Source organism: Thamnophis sirtalis, unplaced genomic scaffold (genome assembly GCF_051295495.1).
Source record: "Thamnophis sirtalis isolate CommonGarterSnake01/CBP01778 unplaced genomic scaffold, rThaSir2_p1.2 scaffold_3, whole genome shotgun sequence".
Taxonomy (NCBI): domain Eukaryota; kingdom Metazoa; phylum Chordata; class Lepidosauria; order Squamata; family Natricidae; genus Thamnophis; species Thamnophis sirtalis.
The window spans coordinates 14,045,032-14,069,900 of NW_028261383.1; the positions used below are offsets into that span (position 1 = coordinate 14,045,032).

Genomic DNA, 24,869 nt, shown 5'->3' on the forward strand with positions numbered 1-24,869 from the left:
GGCCTCCCTTTCAGGCCCGGCACAGCCCTCGCAGCCGGAGATCGGTTAAGGATCAGGTGGAGGTCAAGAATCTCACGTGATGTTTGTTTTGGATGAAAACCCCCAAACACTGTTGGGACGTCTTAAAGGCGAAGATGCCTCTTTTTATGGGAAAAGGTCGGGGACGCCAAATACCGTAAGATAGAAAACCATCCTGGGTTGGAAGAGCAGCTTCTGGGGAAGGATCAGGGAGTGAAGGCTGGCCAGGAGCTGTATTGGCCTCCGAAATGGGATCTAGTGTGTATGTGTGTGTGTGTGTGGGGGGGGGGTTCCGCAATTCAGCCTCCTCCTTGTTCGAGGCTGCTTTTATTTTCAAGACTGGACAGCTTTTCTGGCTAATCCTACAAACTGGGGAGCTTCCGAGGTGAGGGGAAGCGAGGTCAGATAAGGGAAACTTGGCCCCAGGCTCTTCCACGTACCCGTCTTCAAACAGAAGTCGGGGTGGGGGTGGGGGTTTGAACGGGCTCTAAAATCGCCCAAAGGCCATTGCAATAACTTTCTTTGTCTGGATAAAAGATCCAGGGCTTCCATCTGGGTTGTACTGCCTGCTGCCTTCAGAGAGCAAAGTCCTTCTCCTCCCCCCATCCCCACCCCCATCCCCCAAGAAAGGAGCTACTCGTTCCAGGAGGGCCAAATCCACTTCCCCTCCCTGCTCTCAGAGCTGCTCTCTTTGCAGTCGAAGCCAATTGACTGCAGAGAGCAGCCTTCAGATTTAGAGGAGAGGCTAGAGGGCCTGCAAACAGGGGATGATGGGGGTTGGAGTCTAGTGAACTTGGAGGGCTCCAAGTTATAGCTGCGACAAAATTAAAATGTTAAAAATGTCTTGGTTAAGACATTCAGTAGCTGAAGCACTGAAGGGTTGGACAGTGAGTAATAACAATGAGTTGTAACTAATTGGTTAAAGAGAACTAGCCTCTGCGTGAGGGAATCTGTGCTGCGATTGGATGCTGTGAGTGTAAAGGGCCTTTTTTGTCTTTCTCTACTGTGCGCTCCATAATTTACCTCATGACGTTCCTGCTGTGTTGATTTACCTGAGGATGCTACTGATTGATGTGTATATAGCTGTAAAATATATTTATATTGTAGGACGCTAAAACCCACCCCACTTCTAGAAAAGTGAAATAGGGAAATATTGAAAAGGCAGACTATTATATTTCCCTGGATCAGAAATGGAGAAACATGTTTTTAGGCAGGAAACAGACTCACTCTTAATAGCCCCCACCTTTGTCAATGGGCCAGTAAAAGGCCTGAGTCAGTATATTCTACATAACAAAGGTCTCCCCCTTCAGCACCAGGGTGATGGGGTTAAGGGATGATAGTATTAGCCCTTTACCCATCTCACCACAGGGCACCTGGGAAGAGGCAATGCTCAACCAAACATGGACTCAAAGCACAGCCTAGAGAGTTGTCCTTGCATGGCCCCCATGGGAGCCTGACAACCAATCAGAATACAAGATCAAAGATCTTGATCAAGATCAAAGGCCAGAGAGGGCATAAAGCCAGGGACTTTCAGCATCTCTGTCTCTTTTCTTCTTCACCCAACATCTGGAAGCATGTGATTCCCCTTTTCCCCAGGATCTCAAACCACATGGTCCTGCCAACCATTAAAACCATCTTTCCAAGCAGCCTCCATGTTTCCATTGTCTGTTTTTTTTGCCCACTTGGAACTGAACCCAGAGGGACATTTCTTCCAACAATATAAAACAACAAATTCATATCAGTATCTCTGACTCCATTTAGACACTGGCTGTGCAATTCCCTGGCTGGCAATTCATGGAATATGTTCATGAGAGCATAAAAACAATTGTATTATTTTGTGTTAGTTCCAGTCTATTCAACTGGAGAATTCTGGAAGTTGAAGTCCACATATTTTTTTGAAATAAATTAACATTTTAAAATAATTTCAAGAAATTAAGAAAAGACTGGGCAGCCACTTGTCTGGAATGGTATAGAGTTTCCTGCTTGAGCAGAGGGTTGGACTAGAAGGCCTCCAAGGTCTCTTCCAACTCTTATTCTGTCGTTCTGAATTTTACAGCATTAAGTTGCCAAGGCTGAGAAACACCTTGCTAGGATCTTAATTTTCCCAGTCATCTGAGTCACTGGGAGTACAGCAGCACATAAATATGTTATTAGCAAATCTAGAGGGCTTAGCCCCCTGATTTCAAAGGAGATGAAATGCACCCCCTTTTCAAGGGAATTTTCTCTTCTTTTGACTCCCTCCAACAATTTTTCACAGACAGACTGATGGCCAAAATCTGGCCTTAGATTCTGACTTGGTAGACTCTCTCCAATAAGCAACTGAGTCGAAAGATCATTTAAAAGCAATTTATTAGAGTACTTTAATGAAGAGGGGTCTCTCTATGAAAATTGAGTGCCCAGAAGAAAAACTTACATTTCCTTTTATAGTTTACACAAGCACTTGATTTTATACATTGTTAAAGGAAGATCAAGCAAGAACAAAATTATAAAATTTGAAAGAAAAGAGAGACTTTAGTCAAGGCAAGAAAAAAAAAGTAGTTTTACCAATGCCCCTTTTAATATGGACCCACTTCTCCAATCCTATACCATTCATATGCTCACCATCATCATTTTAGCCATTGCCTATCTACTGCAGGATGATGGCCTCTTCTGCATGTTTCCAACCAATGCGTAAAATAATATTAATTGTTCATGCACAATTGTCCCATCCGCATTTAAGATTATAACCTATGTGGGGAACTGTCATAAAAGGCCCTTTAAAAATAGCATTGTGAGGAAATTCCCTTTTTTCATTCCTTTATTTCAATTACTCTTGTAAGCAAGCACTCTTATAAGATGCAGAATTGTTCATACGGAAGCTGCTTCCTCCATTTTACCCTGGCCTGAACTGTGTCTTCCTGGAAAAGAAAGAAAAGAGGGTGAACAGGTATAATCATTATATTCTCTTGGCTTATAGATGGAGAAAGCTCTTTCTGACTCCAGCCCCCTCCCTCATTCACTTTCTCTCTTGCACACAATTAAAGACACAGAAGTACATGGAGAGAATTTGAACCGAAGTGCTTTGGCTAAAAGGCATCAGAAAGAAGTCTTAAAATTTGTATGTATATCACACAGTGTTCAGCAATTCAGAAAGCTCAGTTGATATGAGGATACAGAGAGATCCAAAGTTTCTTTTTCCTATCAGTTTAGGCTTAGAGAGCCTTTTTGGTGGGAGACCAAGAGGAGATGCAGCTAGCATCCCCCAAAGCTCCTTTTCTCTCAAAATGCCTCTTTTTGATCACTACTTTTATAGACCATGTTATGACCAAGCCTTTTCTTTCTGCATTCTTAGAAAACAGAACAGCTTCTCAGTTAGAGGGATCTTCCACCCAGCCCTTCACCTTTTTTGAGATTCCTTGTATCAGATGTTTATCCTTGGGGTCTCGATTCCCTAGAATAGTCTGATTCTATTGCAAAAAGCAGGTTGCTTTTTGGGAGGACGAAGAAGATAGAACAACTCTGCAGCTTCAGGAGCTGCTTTTGTGTTTAGACACACAAATACACAAATGTACAACTCAACAAATGCTACCTCTGATCTCTGCTGTGAATTGGAACTTAAATATAAAATTACAAATCATCCACTTGATGCTGCCTTGACTGAACGCTGAGTCAAGACCGAAGTCCCCCAAAGAGGTCAGAATCTCAGATGCTCCCAAGAGGGCTGGGAACACTGGACAGAAGGAAGCCCAGAAGCTTCCCCCCGTCAAAGGATAAGACTTACGAGGACTCTGCCCATCTTCCTTCAATCACCCCCATAAAAGGATACTTACTGAAGCATATCAAAGCCCCAGCTATCACACACACTAGGACAAGGCCAGCCACAACACAGCCGATGATGAGCCCCAGGTTGGATTTTGGAGCTGAATTGGGAGAAAGAGCAGATCATTGAAGGAAAATCCCAAACAATCATCTCTATTTAAAGGAGAGACCTAATTCCTTAGATCAAAATGACTAATGGTCCATCTCTATGTTCCTCTAAAGGTACCATGAAAACAGGTTGCTATTATTGGATGACATGTTATAGGACACTGTCATGTATCTCATGCCAGCCAAGTACGAAAGCAACTGGCATTCATCATTGGCTTTTAACCTCAAGAGCAGCACTTGGCAATCTTTTGTCTCCCAGCAGTTTACAGAAAAAAACCCAAATGCACAATAATATAAACAACATTTGTGAAACAGTAAAAAAAAACTTATTTGTTCTTTTCATAGGTTGCCCCAATATGTCATGATTCTGGGTTGAATTGGGCAGCTCTGTACACTGGATAGCCACCTTTGTGGAATGGCATTGGGTCTCTGGCTTGAGCAAGGGGCTGGAGTAGAAGACCTCCAAGGTCCCTTATATTGTGCTGTTATTCTGTTAATATTTACATGTGTGTTGATGTGTGTGTTTATACATACACACACACACACAGACACAGACACACTACACAAATAAATTAATATCAATAGCTAAAATCCACTAAAATCCAATTACAGATGGATGGGATGTTACTCAATCAACCACCTCCACTGTGATGCTCTGCCGTTTCCCCCAGCCCTAACTAACTGGCAGAGTCTTTAGGCCCTTACAAAAGTCAGGAAGGTTGGCAAGATATTCCAGAGGGCAGGTGTAATGGGAGTAAAGACCATTCTCCTGGACCCTGCCATCTAGAATAGTCAGCCTGATGGGGCCCACAGCATGTCGCATCTGTTGGCAAGAGTGGGAGGGGCAATCCTAGTGGGGTGAGACGGTCCTTCAAGTTATGTTCAGCCTTCTTTCTTAGATCAGTGATACATTGTTCTTTAGTGGAGGAAACTGTGTTAAGAGTCAAGCCTTCCTCCCTCCCCCCGAAGCTGCTCACCTGTCAGAGCCAGGACCATAGGCTCCTGGAGGCTGTTGTGCTTTACATGGCACCAAAAATGGTCCCTCTCTTTGGGATCGATCCGGATGCTGAGCCAGTAGTGGTAGCTCCCATCTGCATTGGGGGCCACAGACCCATGGAGAGTATCTTGCAGCCAGACCTCCCCATTTTTCATCTAAGAGGCATCAATCTCCATGGGGTAGAAGCCATACACACGGCAGACATGCGTCTCCATCCCATCTTCCACCTCTGTCCTGCTGCTCATTGTCACCACTGGGGTCTCTGCAGAAACGGCACCCCCAGAATTAACTCTGAGTCCCTCCAGAGCCTGGAAGGTGGGTGAGAAACTTGGAGAGGCAGGAAAATCTCCCACTATTTAATTTTAAGGTAGGGATTTCTCACTTCACACCTGCAGCGTCTCCAAGAGTTTTGGGAAATGCTCCGAATCTGGAATAGGCTCAACCAGAAGAACTCCTGATTTTGAGTCCTTCCCAGGGACTCAGCCTGAAAAACCTCCGGAAACAAATTGAGGCTCCAAGGAAATTCCTCTCTGGCTGCTTTGAACTCTGAGTGATCTTGGGCTGCTCCCTTCAGGGGAGGGAAAGTGGAGATGATCTTTAGGGGTTCCTTTAAAAAACACACATGTTTTTCTCCCTACTTTGGATCCTCTTCCTCTTCCCTAAATCTTTGGTTACTCCTAGCCTCTTTCCAAGGGACACAATCAGAATTTCAAGATGAGGAGAGACAGGATCAAAACAAACAGCTTGGGGCATTTGCAATTCATGGCAGGACACCAGACTATTTCAGGAACCACCTCTTCCCAATTTCATCTATTAATCCTACCAGACCCCACAGAGAAGTTATATTATGGCTTCCGTTGCCTAGCGAGCTACATCTAGCAGGCTGGACATAGCCTGCTCACATTGTGGAACCTTCTGTCCCCTGAAGACAGTGAGGTTGGCCTCATCACTGTTGAGCTCTTTAGACCTGACTATGCCAGCATTTCTGGGGTGAACTAGTGAAGTGGCTTCACCATTTCTAACATCCCTGATAAAGAGGAAGAGCAAGTTGAGTTAAATGCTCCATCAGTTTAGAATCCTTGCATTCCTCAAAGCATTCCTCATCCATGTCAGGCTCATCTACTCTCATAGATGATTCCACCAACTCCCCATCAAAATACGTTTGCCAAAAATCGATTTTGCTCCTGTCTCTCTGGAGAGCACAGCCTTCCATGCCCTGGCCCACATGAAGACCTGAAAGAGGAACAGGATTATGGTTTGGGGGGTTCCTCAGGAAAGACAGCCATCTCTATCCTTGCAGGGACTTTGACTCAGGAGGAAGCCCTGAGAAAAGGTAAAAAAATGACTGGCAATTGAAGCTCCAGAGGTCCCTTTGGATGAGGCCTTGAACCACTACCCCTCCACCATTTCCCAAAATCACACACTGAAAGTCTCTTGACCCAGCTGCCCTCCCACGTTTCCCTCCAACTTCTCCCTCCCCTCCCCCAAAGCTCCTTCCGGGCAAAAGGAGAACAAGCAGCACCATCTTTGCCTCGGTTCTGCATTCTCTCTATTCCCCATTTGCATCTCTCCTTCACAGGAGAACAACTGGGGGATTTTGCTCCTGTTCCCAGGAAAAGGGAATCCGGTGAACTGAATGGTGACAAAAGAAGCAGCTTTGGGCATCAGCAAATCTCCAGGCCTTAATGAGACCCACTCAAGTATTATAAAGGAATTCAAAGCTGAGGTTCTGGACCTTCTCATTAAAATATGCATCTGTCTCTGTGCTCAGCCTCTCTAGTAAGTAGTAACTAGTAGGTAGTCAATGCAACTCTAGTTTTTAAAAAAAGGATCATGGGAAGACCCATGACATTATAGACCTAGCCATTTATCTGTTTTAAGGAAGACACTACAAAGTGCTATTAAAGATAAAATTCCCAAACACCTGGAGACACGGGCCTTGGTCAAAAATACATTACCTGGCTTCATTAAGGGACTATCCTGCCTAATTAATCTATTAGAATTTTTGAGAGTGGTAATAAGTATGTGGATAAGGCCCATCATCTACTGGTGCTACAATTTTTTTTAAAGTCTTTGATAAAATCCCTTATCAAAGTCTCCTCAAGAAGCTTAACAGCCATGGAATAAAAGAGCAGGTCCTCTGGTAGGTTTCCCAGGGTTTTGTCCTAGCATCGTTTTTTTTAAATAGATTTCTAAATAATCAGGCATGACTAGTGGAATTTGCTGGTGACATTGAGGGAGTGAGGAGGTTCCTGGTCTTTGGGCCACACTTTGGCCTCCAAAAAGGGGGGGTGCTACAAATGCTTCTCCTTAGATAGGATGAGCCTGGTGGGCATCTGGTGTCCCCCAAATGGATCAAGATAGCCCCTTTCCAGAGGAAGATGGAGTGGAAATAGCCAGAAGGACCTTCCACCAGGGATTTCTTAGGATCCACCTGCTTTCAGGGGTGGGGTGGGGCAGCCTGTTATTCACATTACAACAGGATGTTCACCAAGGCCAGGCTCTCCATCTTTCCTGGTGGAGATTTTGGTCTGCTCTTTGCCTTGTTTTATATTATTCCCATGCTATGTTTTTTTAAAACTTTTTATTTAATTTTTCCACACATTTTGCTTGCCCATCTCCCTTTAATAATCATTACATGCATAAAACTTCAGTTATGGGGCAAAGGTGAAATTATAAACATTTTAAAAGCAATAAACATATTTTTTAAAAATAACCTTTCACAAAGGTTAGGGAACAGTGGTTCCTGTGGGTGAGTCCCATTTTTGCCCTGCTCCAGCTACTGGTGGGGAATATGGGGCAGGTGGAGCCATTCCACTCATCTCACCTTCAGTCTGATTGAAATAAATCCTCCAAAATGTTAGATCATTTCTCCAACCTTCCTCTTTGCCTTGTGATATCTGGGTGTTTTTGTCCCAATACTGGGGGTCGTCCTTCCCCACCTTCTCCATCCAGGAGACTCGAGGCTGGAACTTCCTGCTGTTGCTGTCGTAGGAAGTGATGAGCTGGTCGTTCACATAGCCCAGAGAGACATAGTGGGGCAGCCTCTGATTGGGGTCCGAGATGACGATGTGTAAATACTCCAGGGTGTCGGAGTAGTCTAGAAGGGACCCAGAGGGGCAGAGTTGGGTGCTGAGGGACCCTGGGATACAGCAGGCCCAAATTTGCAGTTCTAGGGAGGAATAAGAGGGCAGAGAAAGAAGGGGGGAAAGGAAGGGGGAGATGATGAGAGAGGAAGAAGAGGAAGAAGGTGGAAAGAGGAGGCAACGGAGGCAAAGAAGCAGCTTCTGGGGTGTGTGTGAAAGTTTGGACGGGAAAGGAGTTGAAGGATGAGAGAGGAAGGCAATGGAAGCCAGGATCAAAGGGAGAATGTGACCCCAAAACCTACCTGCTTCCCCAATTGTGCCCTTCCCTCTTCCAGCAAGGCCTCCCTCAAGGCCTCTTATAGATTGCAATCATCCCAGAGTGAGAAGGGTGTTCCACCCCCCCAAGGTCAAAAGCTGCAGGAAGCCCCACCTGATTACCCAGCTTCATGGGGGGGGGGGATAAAATCCTTGCCTCACTGAGGCCATCATGGATTTTTAATAAATAAATATTTTAAGGAGATGTTTTATAAAACAGGGGAGGGAAAGAGGGATCCAGCTGGGACGAGAAGCCGTGGGATCTGTGGGGGAAACCAGAGTCCCATCCACACTTGCAGGGGAAAGGGGAGAGCAGAAGGAGCCGCAATGAAGCCCACTGGATCATCTTCTTCAAAAAAAACCCATCAGCTGGGAAGTTCCCCCTCCCCTCCCAGAGTTCAGCCATCTGAGGAGGAATTGGCTTTGAACCCAGGACTCAGTGGGACTCACCCCCCATTCCACAGAAAATTTCACTGTGATTATCCCAAGATTTCATTTCAACAACCCAATTAGGGCACAGAAACTGTCGTTCAGAGATATTTGCAGTGCACCAGATTTACTCTGATTCTCACTCTTCACTTTCCACAGAAGATGCTTGCGACTTTGTCCTCCTCTGGGGCTGATCCTGCTCTCTTTTCAGCAGCACTTTGGAAATCACCTTCGACACACACAGTCACAGCATCCACAAAATGAAAAGAGCCATGAAGGTCATTTAGGCTACCCTCTACTCAGGATAGGAACTGAAATGAAAGCCTTTTTCTACCCCTCAACATGTGTCTAACTTCTGCTTGACCTTCTCCAGCAAAGTTGGGGAGGCACCCCAAGTCTCTGGACAAGTGGTTGCCATGTCCAGCTGCTCTTATTAAAACATTCAACCAGAATCTGGCTCTCTTTCATTGAAATCCATCACTTTATGAATTACTTTATTTGATTTTTCTAACCCAATTCAAAAGAAAGTTTGTTATGGCTGAAAGCCAGCAACAATAATAATATCACTGAAAAAAGGAAATAATATTTTGATGAAGAAGGGAAACATACAAAAACAATCATTGTAGAATCAGGCCTATTTCATAAAGTACAAAAATCAAAGTAAAAAGAGAATTAAGTCTATAAATATACATAATAAGAAAACCAAATCTTAATGGAAAAAATAACTTATAACCAAATGTAAAACTACTATAGGAGAGGAAATAGCCCCCCTCCCAGTTTAAAGCACGAGAGTTGTACTTTATTCAGGGGGCTGGAATAGCTTTTCCCGCAAACACTATAATTGTGCTAACGAATTCATCTCCAGCTGAGGATCTTTACACTATCATGTCTGGATCTGCAATATCTCCTCAGGTCAGGATCCTGAGAGGATCCCAGCCTTACAAGCACAAGGAAAGGCAGAAATGCTCCTCAGCCAGATTGGGAGGAGGATGATCTGGGCTATCCAATTCTCCATGCGATAAGTAACTCAGTGTAACGTCCTAGATCAGAGATTCCCAGACTCAGCTGTCAAAGGCAGGAAAGACAACCCAAGAGGAGAGGTGATTGTGAAGGCAGCCAGGATGTTTTTGAGTTGATCTGATCACATGTGAACATTGCCACCTTCAATCTCCACTTTGTGAGAGGGGAAAAATTGTGTTGGATCTGCCCTACATCATGGGCTTCTGGAATGGAAGAAAGAGCCTCTTGGGAGGCAAATTGCTGCCTGTGATCTGGGGATATTAGGGTTGAGGACAAGGTGGTAATCAATCTTTATGCGCGACAAAGAGAACCGAATCAGGATTCGGAGGATAGAAAAGCTATTTCAACTGTTTCAAAACTCCCAATGTATTTGAAACACTGGAGTTCCTGTTTGCACAAACATACCCTTTGTTTGGGAATTGATACATTTAATTTCCTAAAACCAGGGACATAGGGGAGTTTTTTTTTAACACAGGTAAAAAGGATGCCTTATTTTTCATCTAAATAGAACAGAATAACAGAGCTGGAAGGGACCTTGTAGGTCATCTAGTCCAACCGCCTGCTCAAACAGGAGACCCAACCATTTCTGACAGATGGTTGCCCAGTCTCTTGAAAGCTTCCACTGATGAAGCACCCACAACGTCCAAAGGCAAGCCGGTCCATGGATTGATTGTTCTCACTATCAGAAAATTTCTCCTTATTTCTAGGTTGAATCTCTCCTTGATCTGGCCTTTGGGTGCTTTGGAAAAATAGGTTGTCCACCTCCTCTCTATGGCAGCCCCTCAAATATTGGAAGACTGCTATCATGTCTTCCCTTCATTAGACTAGCCATGCCCAGTTCCTGAAGAGGTTCTTCATATGTTTTAGCCTCCAGTCCCCTATTAATCTTTGTTGCTCTTCTCTGCACTCTTTCTAGTCTCGCAAAATATTTTTTTATAGTGGGGTGACTAATCCCCACCTCCCAGTTAGAGATTTTATAATCTCGGTTAGCTTTCTGCCATGTCAGTTTCAGATTTCCCTCCAAACCTTTTCCTGCCATCAGGACTGGGGACCTCAGGGAGACTGGTGAATTGTTAAGGTGGAATTATTATCAACATCTCTTTGCCTAACATATCATCTTTCTAAAAACATTTAAATGTTTGAATCATAATTACAATATGAATTGTTCTAATATTTACAAAATACCTGTTTTTAGCTTTGTTGCATGTTGCTCAGAGTAACTTGGGATATGGGCGGCTATTGTTGATAAACAACAAGAATAACAAAAAAACAACAACCCTAAATCCGGTGATTTCCAAAAATGAAGTGAAAGTGTTTGCTTTCAGCTGAGAAAAGCAATTCCTATCCCCCACCCAACGAAAAGCAAAGGGAGGACTTGAAAACATTCTGGATTGGAAGAGCAGCTTCTTGGGAAGGATCAAGGGGGAGAAGACTCTGGCCAGAAACTGTACTGGTCTCCGAAATGGGATCTAGTTGTGTGTGTGTGTGTGTGTTGTCCCCAATTCAGCCCCCTCCTTTTTCCGAGTTTGGTTTTATTTCTGAGACTGGGGAGCTTTTTTGAATACTTTCCCAAACTGGGGTGTTTCCTAGGGGAGGGGAGGAGAGGTCAGGGTATGAAACCCTTGCTCCAGACCCTCCCAGGTGCCCATCTTCAAATAGAAGTCCACGGTGGGGGGGAGAACATGTTTATTAGCGAGGGTCCAAAAGCATCAAAGGCAGCTGCAATAACTTCTTTTGTCTGGATAAAAGGGGGCAATTTGCAAGAGCTTCTGGCCAGAATCCAGGGGTCCAATTTGGATTCTACTGCAATGCCTCCTGCTGCCTGTGGAGACCAAAGCGCTTCTTTTTCCTGCCTGATATCCCCCAAAAGGAGCATCTCACTCCCAAAAGGGTCAAATTCCCTTCCTTGCTCTCAGAGCTGCTTTCTCTGCAGTCGGAGCGTTTTCCCAACAGGCCAATTGGCAGCAAAGAGCAGCCTCCAGATGTGGAGGATAGGCCAGAGGTCCTGGTAACAGGGGATGATGGGAATTGAAGTCCAGTGCGCTTGGAGGGTTTCAAGTTCTAGCTGAGACAAAATTCAAACGTTAAAAAATGTCTCAGTTACTATATTTAATTTAATAGCTGGAGCAGTGAAGGGTTGGACAATGAGTAAGAACACACAGTTGTAGGCAGTTGGTTGAAGCAAGCTGGGCACTGCATGAGGCAATCTAAGCTGTGATTGGTTGCTGGGAGTGTAAAGGGGGAGGTGCCTCGTTTCCCGCCTTTTTTCCTCTTGAGTAGTGGGGGAGGGGTCTCTGTGATTTACCTCATGAGGTTCCTGCTGTGTTGATTTACCTGACGATGCTGTTGCTTGCCTGTCTTGTTTGCTGCGTATATAGTTGTAATATATATTTATACAAATCAACAAATTCATGTCAGCGTCTCTTACTCCATTTAGACACCAGCTGCACAATTTCCTGACAATCTCTTGGCGGGCAATTTGTGGAATGTATTTGTGTGAGAGCATAAAAACTCTTTGTGTTATTTTCAGCCTATTCAAAATTAACATTTTAAAATAATTTTAAATTTTTAAAAGAAAAGACTGGATGGCCACTTTTCTGGAATGGTATAAGGTCTCCTGCTTGAGCAGGGGGTTGGACTAGAGGACCTCCATGGTCCCTTCCAACTCTATTATGCTGAAGTTCTGAATTTCTCATCATTAAGTTGCCAAGGCTGAGAAACACCTTGCTAGGATCTTAATTTTCCCAGCCATCTGAGTCACTGAGTAGAGCAGCACAGAAATATACATTATTATTACTTGCAAAACTAGAGGACCTAGCCCCCACCCCTCCCCCATTTTAGAGGAGAGGAAATGTGAAATTTCATGGGAATTTTGTCTTCTTCTTTTAACTCCCTCCAACAATTTTTCATAGACAGACCGAGGGCCATAATTTGCCTGTAGATTCTGCCTTGGTACATTCTCTCGAATAAGCCACTGAGTCAGAAGATCATTTTAAAGGCAATTTATTACACTTTAATAAACAGCCGTCTTTCTATGAAAGTAGGGAGGAAGCCCACTATGATTTTGTGCAAAGGAACAAAAAGGAGGAACAAGAAGGGAACAAAAGTATTAAAACTTGAAGGAAAAGGAGACTTTAGTCAAGAGAAGCAAAAAAGAAACGGCAGTTTTACCAATGCCGCTTTTTAATGTGGGCCCAGTTCTCCCATCCTTTACTATTTAGATGCTGATGTAAAATAACTTGTCCTATCAGTAAATAGTAAACCCCCCCCCACATATTTACCCCTTTCATATTTAAGATATTAATCTATGTAGAAAACTATCATAAAAGGGGTGACGATATCAATTGAAATATTCTTAATGGATTTAAAGATAGTCCTTGATCACAATTCAGACTAGAATGTCTGTCACTGAGTGGAACAGTCATTGTGAGATGCTCATGTGGCTGCTTTGTTTAATGACTAAAATCCTGGCACTTCCAAATGCAGTCCTTAAGTAATCTCCCAGTGGATAGAGTGAAAAAGCTGACACGTCAGCTCAGCTTCCCTCCATGCATGGAAGGGAAATCCTCCAGCAGGCTGCAGGAATGGAGTTTCAGATCTGAAGGATTTCAACCCTCCTCGGCAGGCAGTTCTTTCAATCAGCTCCCAGAGGATGAGAGGGAGTCCTTTTGGCAGGTCCCAGAAGCTTGCAACATTTTCTGCCGGGTTCCCCTTTGATTCTAGGGGAAGCCAGCAGATACATTTGCATATGGTGATCATATGAAGTGGGAGAGGGGGGCAATTGGCAACTGATCATGAACACAAGTGGGTTGCCAGCATCATGACCATGAGACAACGGATGGAGAACCTATGGCATGTGTGCCACTGGTGGCACGCAGAGCCATCTGTTAGGGCATGCAAGGCATTTCCCTGTCAGCTCCAGTGTGCATGCGTGCCCTGGCCAGCTTACTTTCGCCTTTATTAAGGCCATTTTTCACCCTCCAGAGCCTTCCATGAAGACTCCAGAGCATGAAAAACCGGCCCTACGGGCAAACGGAAAATTCAGGAACGGACTTCCAGTTTACTTGTAGGGACGTTTTTCACCCACTGTAGCCTTCTGGAAAGGCTCCTGAAAGCTCCAGAGGGTGAAAAATGGCCCTACAGGCAAACTGGAAGACACAGTTCCCAAATCTCTGGGTTGCCCGTAGGGGCGGTTTTTTGCGCTCCAGAGGCTTCAAGATACAAATGGCTCCCCATGCCACCTGTGGCACACGTGCCATAGGTTCACCATCCCAGATATAGGTGGTACCTGGATCAATAGTAGTAACTATGAACCTGGGAAGCTCCTGAAGCCTCTGGAGGGCCTCTGGGGGGTGGAGGAAGCTGTTTTCGCCCTCCCCAGGCTCCTAGAAAGCCTCTATAGCCTGGGGAGGGTGAAAGATTGTGCCAAAAGTGGGGGAGTGCTGTTAATGCACACATGCATTGGGGGGTGTCATGTGTGCATGCGCGCTGGGGTTGCCCGCATAGCTTTATGAGTGTGGGCATGCCCGTGCATGGCCCCCTGGTGCTCCCCCTGCTTTTGGCACGCGATCCAAAAAAGGTTAGCCATCACTGACCTATATTATACCTGTGCATTTGGTTTTTCTTGCCTAAATGTAGAACCTTACATTTTTCACCATTGAATTTCATTTTGTTAGATGGCCCCTAATAGTTAGTTTATTGGTCTTGTAGTTTATTGGTCTTGTATGCCGCCCACTCCCGAAGTACTCCGAGCAGCTTACAATAAAAAGGGGAAGGGGATAAATAGACAAAACAACAATTTAAAATACACAACATTCATAGTTACCGTGGGGCTGGATACTTCAACAGCCCCCCGGCCTCCCGGAGCAGCCAGGACTTGGTGGCTTTGCGGAAGGCCGGGAGAGTAGTAAGGGTCCGGATCTCCACGGGGAGCTCGTTCCAGAGGGCTGGAGCAGCCACCGAGAAGGCTCTCCTCTGGGTAGTTGCCAGCCGACATTGGCCGGCTGATGGAATTTGGAGGAGGCCTAATCTATGGGATCTTATCGGCCTAGTGGAGGTAATTGGCAGTAGGCGGTCTCTCAAGTACCCAGATCCAATACCATGAAGGGCTTTGTAGGTGACAACTAGCACCTTGAAGCGTACCCGGAGATCAACAGGCAGCCAGTGCAGCTCCCGGAGGATAGGTGTAACATGGGTGAAACGAGGTGCACCCACAATCGCTCGCACAGCTGCGTTCTGGACTAACTGAAGTCTTTGAACACTCTTTTCCCAAATATTTATTTTATTTCTTTTTTTTAAAAAAACACAAATATTTCATCATTCGTCAATCATTAAGACATTGGTTAAGGCATTCTGGATAAAAATATGGTGGGTCATGGAAAATATTTTTAAAAGAAGGATAAAGTTTATTCCTGTTATTTTTACTAGGTATATGTACTGACTTTACAGTGGTAGAGACTAATTTGATTCTGCACCTAATAACTGCAGCAAGACTGTTGGTGGCGCAATACTGGAAGAAGGAAGATTTGCTTACAATCCAAGAATGGACATTGAAAGTCACAAACTTAGTCGAGATGGCTAAAATATCGGCATATCTTAAAGATCACTCAAATGAGAGATATAAACGAGACTGGAAAAAATGGATTGACTATATACAAAATAAATACGGGACCAAGAAATTCCAGTTAGCCTATGCTTAAGATCAGAAATGATTTAAACTCTTAAAAGTTAGTTCAGTAAGAAGAAGCTAAGGTCAATGTAGAATGTCATTAATTTCTTTATTTCTTTTTTCTCAATAGATTTTAGACTGTGTTAGTTAAAAATCCATACCATGTACGGGTTCTGGAAGGAGGAGGGGGGTTGGGGGGTGGAGGGAGGGAGGGGCACACACAAAAAAATTGTACTTCAATGTCTTAATGAGTCTTCGAACACTCTTCAAGGGCAGCCCCATGTAGAGCGCGTTACAGTAATCCAGTCTTGAGGTCACAAGGGTGTGAGTGACTATCTGAAGGGCCTCCCGGTCCAGGTAGGGTCGCAATTGGTGTACCAGGCGAACCTGGGCAAAGGTCCCCCTGGTCACAGCCGACAAATGGTGTTCTAAAGTCAGCTGTGGATCCAGGAGGACTCCCAAATTGCAAACCCTCTCTGAGGGGCGTATAATTTCACCCCCCAGCCTGAGAGGTGGAATAATTGGCCAATCTTTGGGCGGGAACATCAATAGCCACTCGGTCTTGTCGGGATTGAGTGCAAGCTTGTTCATACCCATCCAGACCCTGACAGCCTCCAGGCACTGGCACATCACTTCTACCACTTCACTGAGTTGGCACGGAGCAGACAGATACAACTGCGTATCGTCCGCGTATTGATGGTATTTAATCCCGTGTCGGCGTATGATCTCACCCAGCGGCTTCATGTAGATGTTAAATAGGAGAGGGGACAGGACCGAACCCTGTGGCACCCCATAATTGAGGGGCCTTGGGGTCGACCTCTGCCCTCCAACCAACACCGACTGTGACCTGTCTGAGAGGTAGGAGGAGAACCACCGAAGGATGGTGCCTTCCACTCCCACCTCCCACAACTGTCGCAGAAGGATATCATGGTCAATAGTATCGAAGGCCGCTGAGAGGTCAAGGAGCACAAGGATAAAGGGGCGACCCCTATCCCTGGCTCACCAGAGATCATCGGTCAGCGCAACCAAAGCAGTTTCCGTGCTGTAACCAGGCCTGAAACCCGACTGAAAGAATTGGTTTCATCCAAGGACCGTTGGAGTTGAAAGGCCACCACTTTCTCAACAACCTTCCCTAGAAAGGGCAGGTTGGAGACTGGACGATAGTTACTCAAAATGGCTGGGTCCAGAGAAGGTTTCTTCAGGAGGGGTCTCACCACCGCATCCTTTAGGCGGAGCGGGAAAATTCCCTCCCAGAGAGAGGTGTTAATTATCGTCTGGATCCAGCCACGTGTCACCTCCCTGCTGGTCGAGTCCAGCCAGGAGGAGCACGGGTCCAGTATACAAGTGGAGGCACTCACCGCTCCCATGGCCTTGTCCACTTCCTCAGGAGAGACAAGTTGAAACTCAATCCATGAAACACGCTCAAGACCTTCCCCTGGTACCTCGGCTGGTACCGTGCAATTGGAGTCCAGCTCTGTCCGAATCCGAGCAACTTTATCCGTTAGAAACTGAACAAATTCCTCAGCTCTTCCTTGTAAAGGGTCATCCGCATCCCTCCCTTTCAAGAGGGAGCGGGTTATTTTAGCAATAGCAATAGCAATAGCAATAGCAATAGCAGTAGCAATAGCAGTAGACTTATATACCGCTTCATAGGCCTTTCAGGCCTCTCTAAGCGGTTTACAGAGAGTCAGCATATTGCCCCCAACAATCTGGGTCCTCATTTTACCCACCTTGGAAGGATGGAAGGCTGAGTCAACCCTGAGCCGGTGAGATTTGAACCGCTGACCTGCTGATCTAGCAGTAGCCTGCAGTGCTGCATTTTAACCACTGCGCCACCTTGGCTCTTCAAACAAGGTGGCTGGGTGCGATTCAGTGGATGCAATAAGGGCGGCAAAATGCGCACATTTCGCCGCCCGTATTGCCACGAGATAGGCTCTGATAAAGGCTCTCATCAGTGCTTGATCTGACTCAGATTTACTGGCCCTCCAGCGGTGCTCTAGGCGTCTCTTTTGGCGCTTCATCTCCCGGAGTTCCTCGGTAAACCAAGGAGCTCTCCTGGATAAGCTACCTCGGAGAGGTCGCAAAGGCGCAATCTGGTTTAGAGCCCCCACCGCCGCTGTATTCCAGGCAGCGACTAAGGACTCCACCGGACTGTGGACGAGAGTGTCAGGTATTTCTCCAAGCGCCGTCTGAAATCCCAGTTCAAGTCTGGCAAGGTCCTCTTGTATCTTAAGTCTATCTTCTCCCCCTTTTCATTCCTCCATCTGCCAAGCATTCCTAGAAGAGGCAAAAATGGTCTTCTTCATACAGAAGCAGCTCCCTGCAGCTTACCCCAGCAAGAACTGCGATTTCCTGGAAAAGAAAGAAAAGAACATGGAGATGTCAGTCTCTTAGCTGGATGGAAAGAGATGAAGAAACTCTTTCTGACTCTAGATTCCTCTTTCTTTCCTTCGCGTACAAACTAAAACACATAAACACACCCAAAGCGTTTGAACCAAACAATGTCCTAAGAGGCATAGTAATGAATTCTTAACATTGAGAGACCTCCACAAAGAGAAATAGTCCAACAATTCTTCAGTCAGAAGCACAGCCAGTGTGAGGATACAGATGGTTGCAAAGTCTCTTTTCCCAATCAGTTCATACTTGGAGAGCCTTGTGGTGGGAGACCAAGGGGAGATCCAGCAAAGCTCCTTTTCTCTCAAAATGCCTCCTTTCGATAACTACCTTTACGGAGCTTCCTGACCATGTTATGTCCAAGTCTTTCCCATCCGCATTCTTTGAAAGCAGAGCAGCTTCTCAGACAGAAGGATCCTCCAGACAGCTGAGTCGCCTCACCATCTTGAAAATTCCTTGTATCAGACGTTTCTCCTTGGGGGTCTCCATTCCCTAGAACAGCTTGGCTGTAATGTAAAGGGAGCCCACCTTTCTCAGCTTAGTTCTTGGGAGGAAGACAGAGATAGCACAACTCTGCAGCTTCAGGAGCTGCTTTTGTGTTTGGACGGAAACACACGAAGGCACCTGATGCTACCTCTGATCCCAGCTGGAGCTAACAGGTAAAGATCACAAATCATCCACCTGATCATGAGGCAGGAGGAAGAAGAAGAGTCAAAAGATAAGTACGTCCCCTGGGTATAGCAGCCCCCAGACTCTATATTCTAAATCAGTAATATGTACACAATATGCACTTTGATTAACTTTGATTTCTTACTTCCTCAAAGTTGTTACAAATCTTACTGGAACAGTGTGGCAAGATGCTGTAAAGGAAGGGCACAGGAAGCCAAGCATGGGTGTAAGACAGAACAAGGGCGAAACTCCAAAAACAGCTTAAGAAATCTAGGAATAAGATCTTCACTTTTTGTATTTTTTTCCTATGATCTTCTCTTTCTATAAGATTCCAAAATGTACTTCCCGGTTTTAGTAAAATGTTTACGTCTTGTATGGGAAGAAGAGAAACGCCTTAAAACAACTTAGTTTGAAGTATGGTATAAAAATCAATGTCCTGGGTGGATCCCGGGGAGTTCAGATTTTGGTGTGTGAACACGCTGAACTCCATGCATCAATAAACCTGTTTCTCTTGTACCTTCGTGGTCTCACGTCCCGTTTTTACTGAGCATTGTGGCGAAAGCCTCAACCTGCTGGAACAAAACTGCCTGGCAGAGTTAAAGCTGAGTCAGGACTGAGGTGCCCCACAGAGGCCAGGTGTAAGATGCTCCCCAAAAGGGCTGTGAAAACCCAGGAGAAGGAAGCCCAGAAGAAGCTCCCTAAAGCGAGAGATTTGGGAGGATTTCTCTATCTTCTTTCAATCAACCCCCCCAAAAGGATACTTACTCAAGAACATCAAAGTCCCAACAATCACACACACCATGACAAGACCAGCCACAACGCAGCCGATGATGAGGCCCAGGTTGGATTCTGGGACTGAATTGGGAAAAAAGAGCAGATCATTGAAGGAGAACCCCAAACAACCATCCCAATAAAAAACACTTAATTCAGCCAAAGGAACAGAAATTCCTCAAATTAAAAAGTCTAAGGAGCTCCTCTTCATGTCCCTCTAACTGTAGCATGAAGACACCCCACTAGCAATTCTTTCAATAGGAGCCTGATCATAAAACAATGTGTGCGCTTCTTTCTTAGAGCAGCAATTTGTTATTTATAGGGACAGAGGCTAAGAGAGGATCTAAGGGGATTTCATCAGGATTGGTCAGCAGTTGTGATGGGATTTGTTGCTTCCTTTACATCACCGGAATCCAATTCTATGGACTGTTGACTGCAGGTCCACCAACCTCATACATGGGGAAAACTCAAGTTCTAAATGAACTCAACATCTGGATACAGCTGGGGTCAGATTTCTCCCCCACCACCTTCCACCCTCCCAAAGAGCCCAGCCTTTACCTCCCTGTAGCCTCTCACCCGCCAGGGCAAGGGCCAGAGGCTCCTGCAGGCCGTCATGCTCCACATAGCACTCATAGCATCCCCTCTCTTTGGGGTCGATCCAGATGCTGAGCCAGTAGTGGTAGGTCCCATCCGCATTGGGGGCCACAGACCCATGGAGGGTGTCCTTCAGCCAGATGTCCTCGTTCCGTCTCCAGGAGGCATTGATTTCCCTGGGGTAGAAGCCGTATATCTGGCAGATGTGCGTCTCCATCCCATCCTCCACCTCCGTCCTGCTGTTCACTGTCACCACTGGGGTCTCTGCAGAAAAGGCATCCCCGGAATTAATTTTGAGCCCCTCCAGAGCCTGACGGGCAGAAAAATCTCCCACTTCTTGATTTTAATTCGGGTATTTAACACTCTATAAGTGCAGTGTCTCCAAGAGTTTTAGGAAATGCTCAAATGTTTGACAAAAATGGAAAGAATGCCAAGAAACAGTGGCGGATTTATCAATTTATCACATTGACATATCCCATATGGAATTGTCCAGTAGCGAGTTTTCCCACAGGAAATATCCCCAATTGGTCCCATTGCCTCATTGAGGGCTGTGAAGAGGACACTCCTAAGTGCTTTTGCTGCCTGATACACACAGACACCCGCCAGGCAGAGGCTGCATTTCCTGTCCATTGAATGGCTTCCTGTGTCCTGGAGACCTGCTGGAGGGGGAGGGGGAAAATTCCCGACCAGGTATCAGGCAGCAGACCAGGGACCCAAAGAGGCCGAATGTGTGCAAGAAATCAGATCAGAAAAGCAGAAAGTCCAGCCTAGATTAGATGCTCACCTATTCTCATCAGCGTCTCATTCCTATAAAACAGGCACTTCTCTAGCAAGTCAATGCAGACTTCCATCTTGGGATGAACAGGCGCACGGAAGGTGTATGAACCTATCAAATTAGGAGCCGTCTTTATGTAAATCTCTCTTTCGCTCCCATTTCCCCGGAGTTCACAGCCTGCGATGCCCTGTTCCGTATAAAGATCTGAAATGGGGACAGGATTAGATTTGAGGACTCCTCCGAAGAGACAGACATCTCCCTTCTTGCAGGGATTTTGATTCAGGAGGGAGTCAGCAAGAAAAGGGACAAATAACAACTGTAAAATAACATTTCCCCCCATGAAGCTACTCAGTCGCTTTGGATGAGACATTGAGTTTCCCTATTCACCCTAAAAAAAAAACCATCACACTTTGAAGGTCTCCAGATATCTCCCGCTCCCGTTTCCTCCCTCTTCTCCCTCCCCCAGTGGCTCCTTCTGGGCCAAAGGAGAAGAGTCAGCGCTGTCTTTGTCTTGGATCCACAGAGCCTCAAATCCTCTTTCTGGAGGCTCAGTGCAGAGACAAATGGCCAGTGGGTTGAGGGGAAGAGGCGATCCCCAAACTCCATTTTGAACCCTCAAGAGAGGCTCCTTAGAAGCAAACATATTTGCTTGCAATGTTCCCCAAAATAAGGTTCTTTGAAAGTGAGTCTTTGCCCCCAGAGATGCAGAGGGGTTGGGGGGTTCCTTCCTTAAGGGACCCCCACCAGGAGAGCAAAGCCTGATTTAAAGTCACAGCACCTCTGGCTGTTCAGGAAGGGTTCCAATTGGCTGCCTTCTTTCTTTTATGTCCCTCCCCCACCCAGGATATAATTGATGCATTGAGTTGACCTGTGCCCCTTCAAGAGATCCCAACATGACCTCCCTGACCTCTTCTTCCAACAGGAGATGAAGAGGCTCCTGGTCTTTGGGCCACACTTAACAGATTACCAGAGTTGGAAGGGACTTTGTGGGTCAGCTAGCCCACTCCCTGGCCAAGCAGGAGACCCTACACCATTTCTTACATATGGCAGCCCGGTGTCTTCTTCAAAGCTTCCAGTGATGAAGCTTCCACAACTTCTGAAGGCAAACAGTTCCATGAGTTGATTGTTCTCACAGTCAGAAAATGTATCCTTATTTCCAGGCTGAATATCTTCTTACTCAGTTTCCATCCATTATTCCTCGTCTGGCCTTTAGGCGCTTTGGAAAATAGCTTGACCCCTTCCTCTTTGGGCAGCCCCTCAAATATTGGAAGACTGCTATCATGTCTCGCTTCCTTGTCCAGCTGGCTGTCGTTCTGTTTTGTTTTGGAGAATGTTTTTGAGTAAAACGCAATGGACGCCTCATTTCCATTTGGCATCTGGTGGCTGAGGACAGCTCCAATGCTATAAGGAGAGGCGCCACAGGTTCATATTATGGGCAAAATCTCATATGGTATGAGGACATGCTCTGAAGTTAAGAGATCTTTTATTACTGAGAAGGCAGATACTTCTTCTTGACCCCAAGTCCAATCTGCCTTTTTGTCCAGTAAACAGTGAAGCAGCTCAGCCACTGTTACCTTCCGTGGCAGAAAAATACTATAAAAGTTTAACAGGCCTATGAATGCCTGGAGTTCCGTTTTATTGGTTGGAGTGTATGCTTCCTTTATTGCCTTTATCTTACTGTTGGTGGGGTGGATGCCAGATTTGTCAATTAGGTAACCCAAGAATTCAACTTTGGGTACAGCTATTTGGCACTTCCCTTTTTTTTAACTTTAACTCCCGCCTCCTGAAAATGACTCAGGACTGTTCGTAATCGGCAGATTAATTGTTCTCTATTGCTTGCTGCCACAAGGACATCATCAAAATAATGCACTACCCCTGGGATGCCCTGAAGGAGATGCTCCATTAAGCTTTGGAAAAGTCCTGGCGCCACGCTCACCGCAAATTGCAGTCTCCAGCATTTAAATGCCACTTTATGCATTACAATTGTCTGTGCCTCTCCAGTGGCATTATCCACAGGCAACTGCTGATATGCTTGTGCAAGATCAAGTTAGGTGAAATATTTTCCTTTGCCAGAGAATGCAACAGGTGTGGTACCACTGGCATTGGATATGCACTCTGTTGCAATGCCTTATTTATTGTACATCAGCGCAGAGGCGAATTGAGCCATCTGGCTTGATTGGTGTGACAATTGATGTCTCCCACCTCGCATGATCAATTGACTCCAAAACCCTTTGGGCAATTAGTTTGTCTAAATGCTCATCCATTTTGGTCTGGAGAGCAAAAAGGACTCTTCGCACCTTTAATCTGACAAGGGCAATTTTAGGGTCTAGGTTGAAAGACATTGGGATCCCCTTATACTTGCCACATCAAAGATATTGCTGAATTCGGCTAGTACGATGTCATCCTCTTGGACGACGTTATTCCCAGATCTAAGGCGTCGAACCATCCTACTCTAATCAGGCTGGGCAGGTCCTTGTCCACTGTGGTCAGTTAAAATGGCCCTTCCAAGTGTTTAAACTTAACCTTGAAACACCCATCTCCTAGCACTGGAATGCGATTCCCTTAGTAATATTTTAAAAGTGTCTTTTGCAGCTTAAATTGCTGTCTATTGTGTCCCGGAAGAGCTTTTTTGATATTTTTCCAGGATCCCATTGACAGGTATGACCCACTGTCCAGTTCCATGTCAAATTGGGTGCCTTTGATGTTCATTGTGATGTGGAATTTCTTTGATCTGTATACATCAGAATGCCCGACTATTGTTTGTTGGACCTCCCTGGTTTCCAGAGATCGGTCTTCTCTCCGTTTGTATTTTGAAAATGGTGCCCTTCGGGAACCGGTCTGTAAACGATGTGACGGTGTCTAAGATACAGGGTGGCTTGCTCGGCATGCTTCAGCTATATGTCCTTTTCGCTCACAGCGACGGCAGTTGGTATCTTTAAATTTACTAGCTGCTCTTGGGTGGTTTCCTTCACACCCGGCGCAACGCGAAGGTTTGTGCCCCGCATCTTTCCATTCAGACTTTGTTCAGTGGACGGCCTCATCCTCTTTAGTGCTCTCATTGTTCTCTGTGCTCCCTTGATATCTGGCCAATGCTACCCTCGAGGAATGGACACTGCCTGACTTTCTGATGGTGGCAGTGGACCTATCTGAGGTTTCAGCTGCCCAGGGAAGGCACAGGAAACAAAAGCAAGCAGAAACGTAACTCTTACTGGGGTGAAAGACCTGAGATCACAGACAACAGAAAGCGGCATATTTCAAAGGCAGCGAACAATGTCCTGCTGTGAGAGCCAAGCCATGTCTCTCTGCTGTCCAACTCACCAAGGGGGAGCTTCTGCTGGGCCATATCCCCACCTGCAGGGCTGTTGTGCTTTTCCCTTGGCATGAGAACTTGCCGTTCTCTCCCAGCCCTCTTTCCTGGCAGCAACAGCAAATGTACCAGGCAGAATGCTGTTGCCATGGAAAAGCAAGTGCAGAGGCACTTTGCTGCTGCACTAAGACTCTGGCCATGCCACTACCGTGGCAGCATGGCAGGGAGCCACAGCAGAAGGTCCAAAGAGCTGCATGTGGCTCTGGAGCTGCAGGTTGCCGACCTCTGGTATAGCGTCTCCTGCTTGAGCAGGGGGTTGCACTAGAAGACCTCAAAGCTCCCTTCCAGCTCTATTCTGATTGATTGATTGATTGTTTACTTACCTCTCAAATAAGGGGGTGACAGAAATGCTTCTTCTTAGATGGGAACTCTGGTGGGGATCTGGAGTCCCCAGGAGGATCAAGGTAAATTTGATCCCTCAATTCTCTGGTGTGGAAACAGAAAGAAAGACCTTCCACCAGGAGCCTCTTAGGAACCACTGGGGGGAAACCTGTCATTCCTTTCCTCCCTCACAGCAGGAGGTCCACCCACCAAGGACCTTTAGGCAAATTGGGGGCAGCCAATGGTGGGAGCCTAAACGTCACATTCTGTCCACCAAGGCCAAGCTCACTCTCTTTCCCCCTCTTTAGTTCATTTTATATCACTCCTGTGCTATACTGTTTAATTTTTTAACTTTAACATGTATATGTCTGTCTATCTCTAGCTCTCTATCTCTATACATCTCTTTATCTATCTATCTATCTATCTATCTATCTATCTATCTATCTATCTCTCTCTCTCTCTCTCTCTCTCTCTCTCTCTCTCTCTCTCTCTATCTATCTATCTATCTTGATTGCCCATTCCACCTTTAATAATGATAA

At 45.7% G+C, this 24,869-nt stretch overlaps 1 protein-coding gene and 1 pseudogene across 2 annotated transcripts; both read right to left on the bottom strand.

Annotated features, from left to right (window-relative positions):
- Nucleotides 1-2,510: 2,510 nt before the first annotated feature.
- On the bottom strand, nucleotides 2,511-8,818 carry LOC148047236 (class I histocompatibility antigen, F10 alpha chain-like; annotated as a pseudogene). Its single transcript, XR_015696097.1, has 5 exons — nucleotides 8,773-8,818; nucleotides 7,749-8,021; nucleotides 4,902-5,183; nucleotides 3,828-3,917; nucleotides 2,511-2,915 (listed from the first exon to the last, which is right to left on the bottom strand). The product of XR_015696097.1 is annotated as a class I histocompatibility antigen, F10 alpha chain-like (transcript).
- An 8,475-nt stretch (nucleotides 8,819-17,293) lies between these two features.
- Nucleotides 17,294-23,088, bottom strand: LOC148047237 (major histocompatibility complex class I-related protein 1-like). Its single transcript, XM_087711134.1, has 5 exons — nucleotides 23,001-23,088; nucleotides 20,652-20,846; nucleotides 19,832-20,131; nucleotides 19,268-19,357; nucleotides 17,294-17,791 (listed from the first exon to the last, which is right to left on the bottom strand). The coding sequence occupies exons 1-5, from the start codon at nucleotides 23,086-23,088 to the stop codon at nucleotides 17,742-17,744; spliced, it is 723 nt and encodes a 240-aa protein (XP_087567260.1). The 3' UTR covers nucleotides 17,294-17,741.
- Between the last annotated feature and the right edge of the window lie 1,781 nt (nucleotides 23,089-24,869).

Coding starts and splice junctions, on each gene's coding strand:
- LOC148047237 (XM_087711134.1), bottom strand. CDS start 23,088: ATGGTTCGACGCCTTAGATCTGGGAATAACGTCGTCCAAGAGGATGAC. Junction 20,847..23,000: donor CAATATCTTTGATGTGGCAA/GTATAAGGGGAT, acceptor TCCCCATTTCAG/ATCTTTATACGGAACAGGGC. Junction 19,358..19,831: donor GGGTGAGAGGCTACAGGGAG/GTAAAGGCTGGG, acceptor TTCCCAATTCAG/TCCCAGAATCCAACCTGGGC.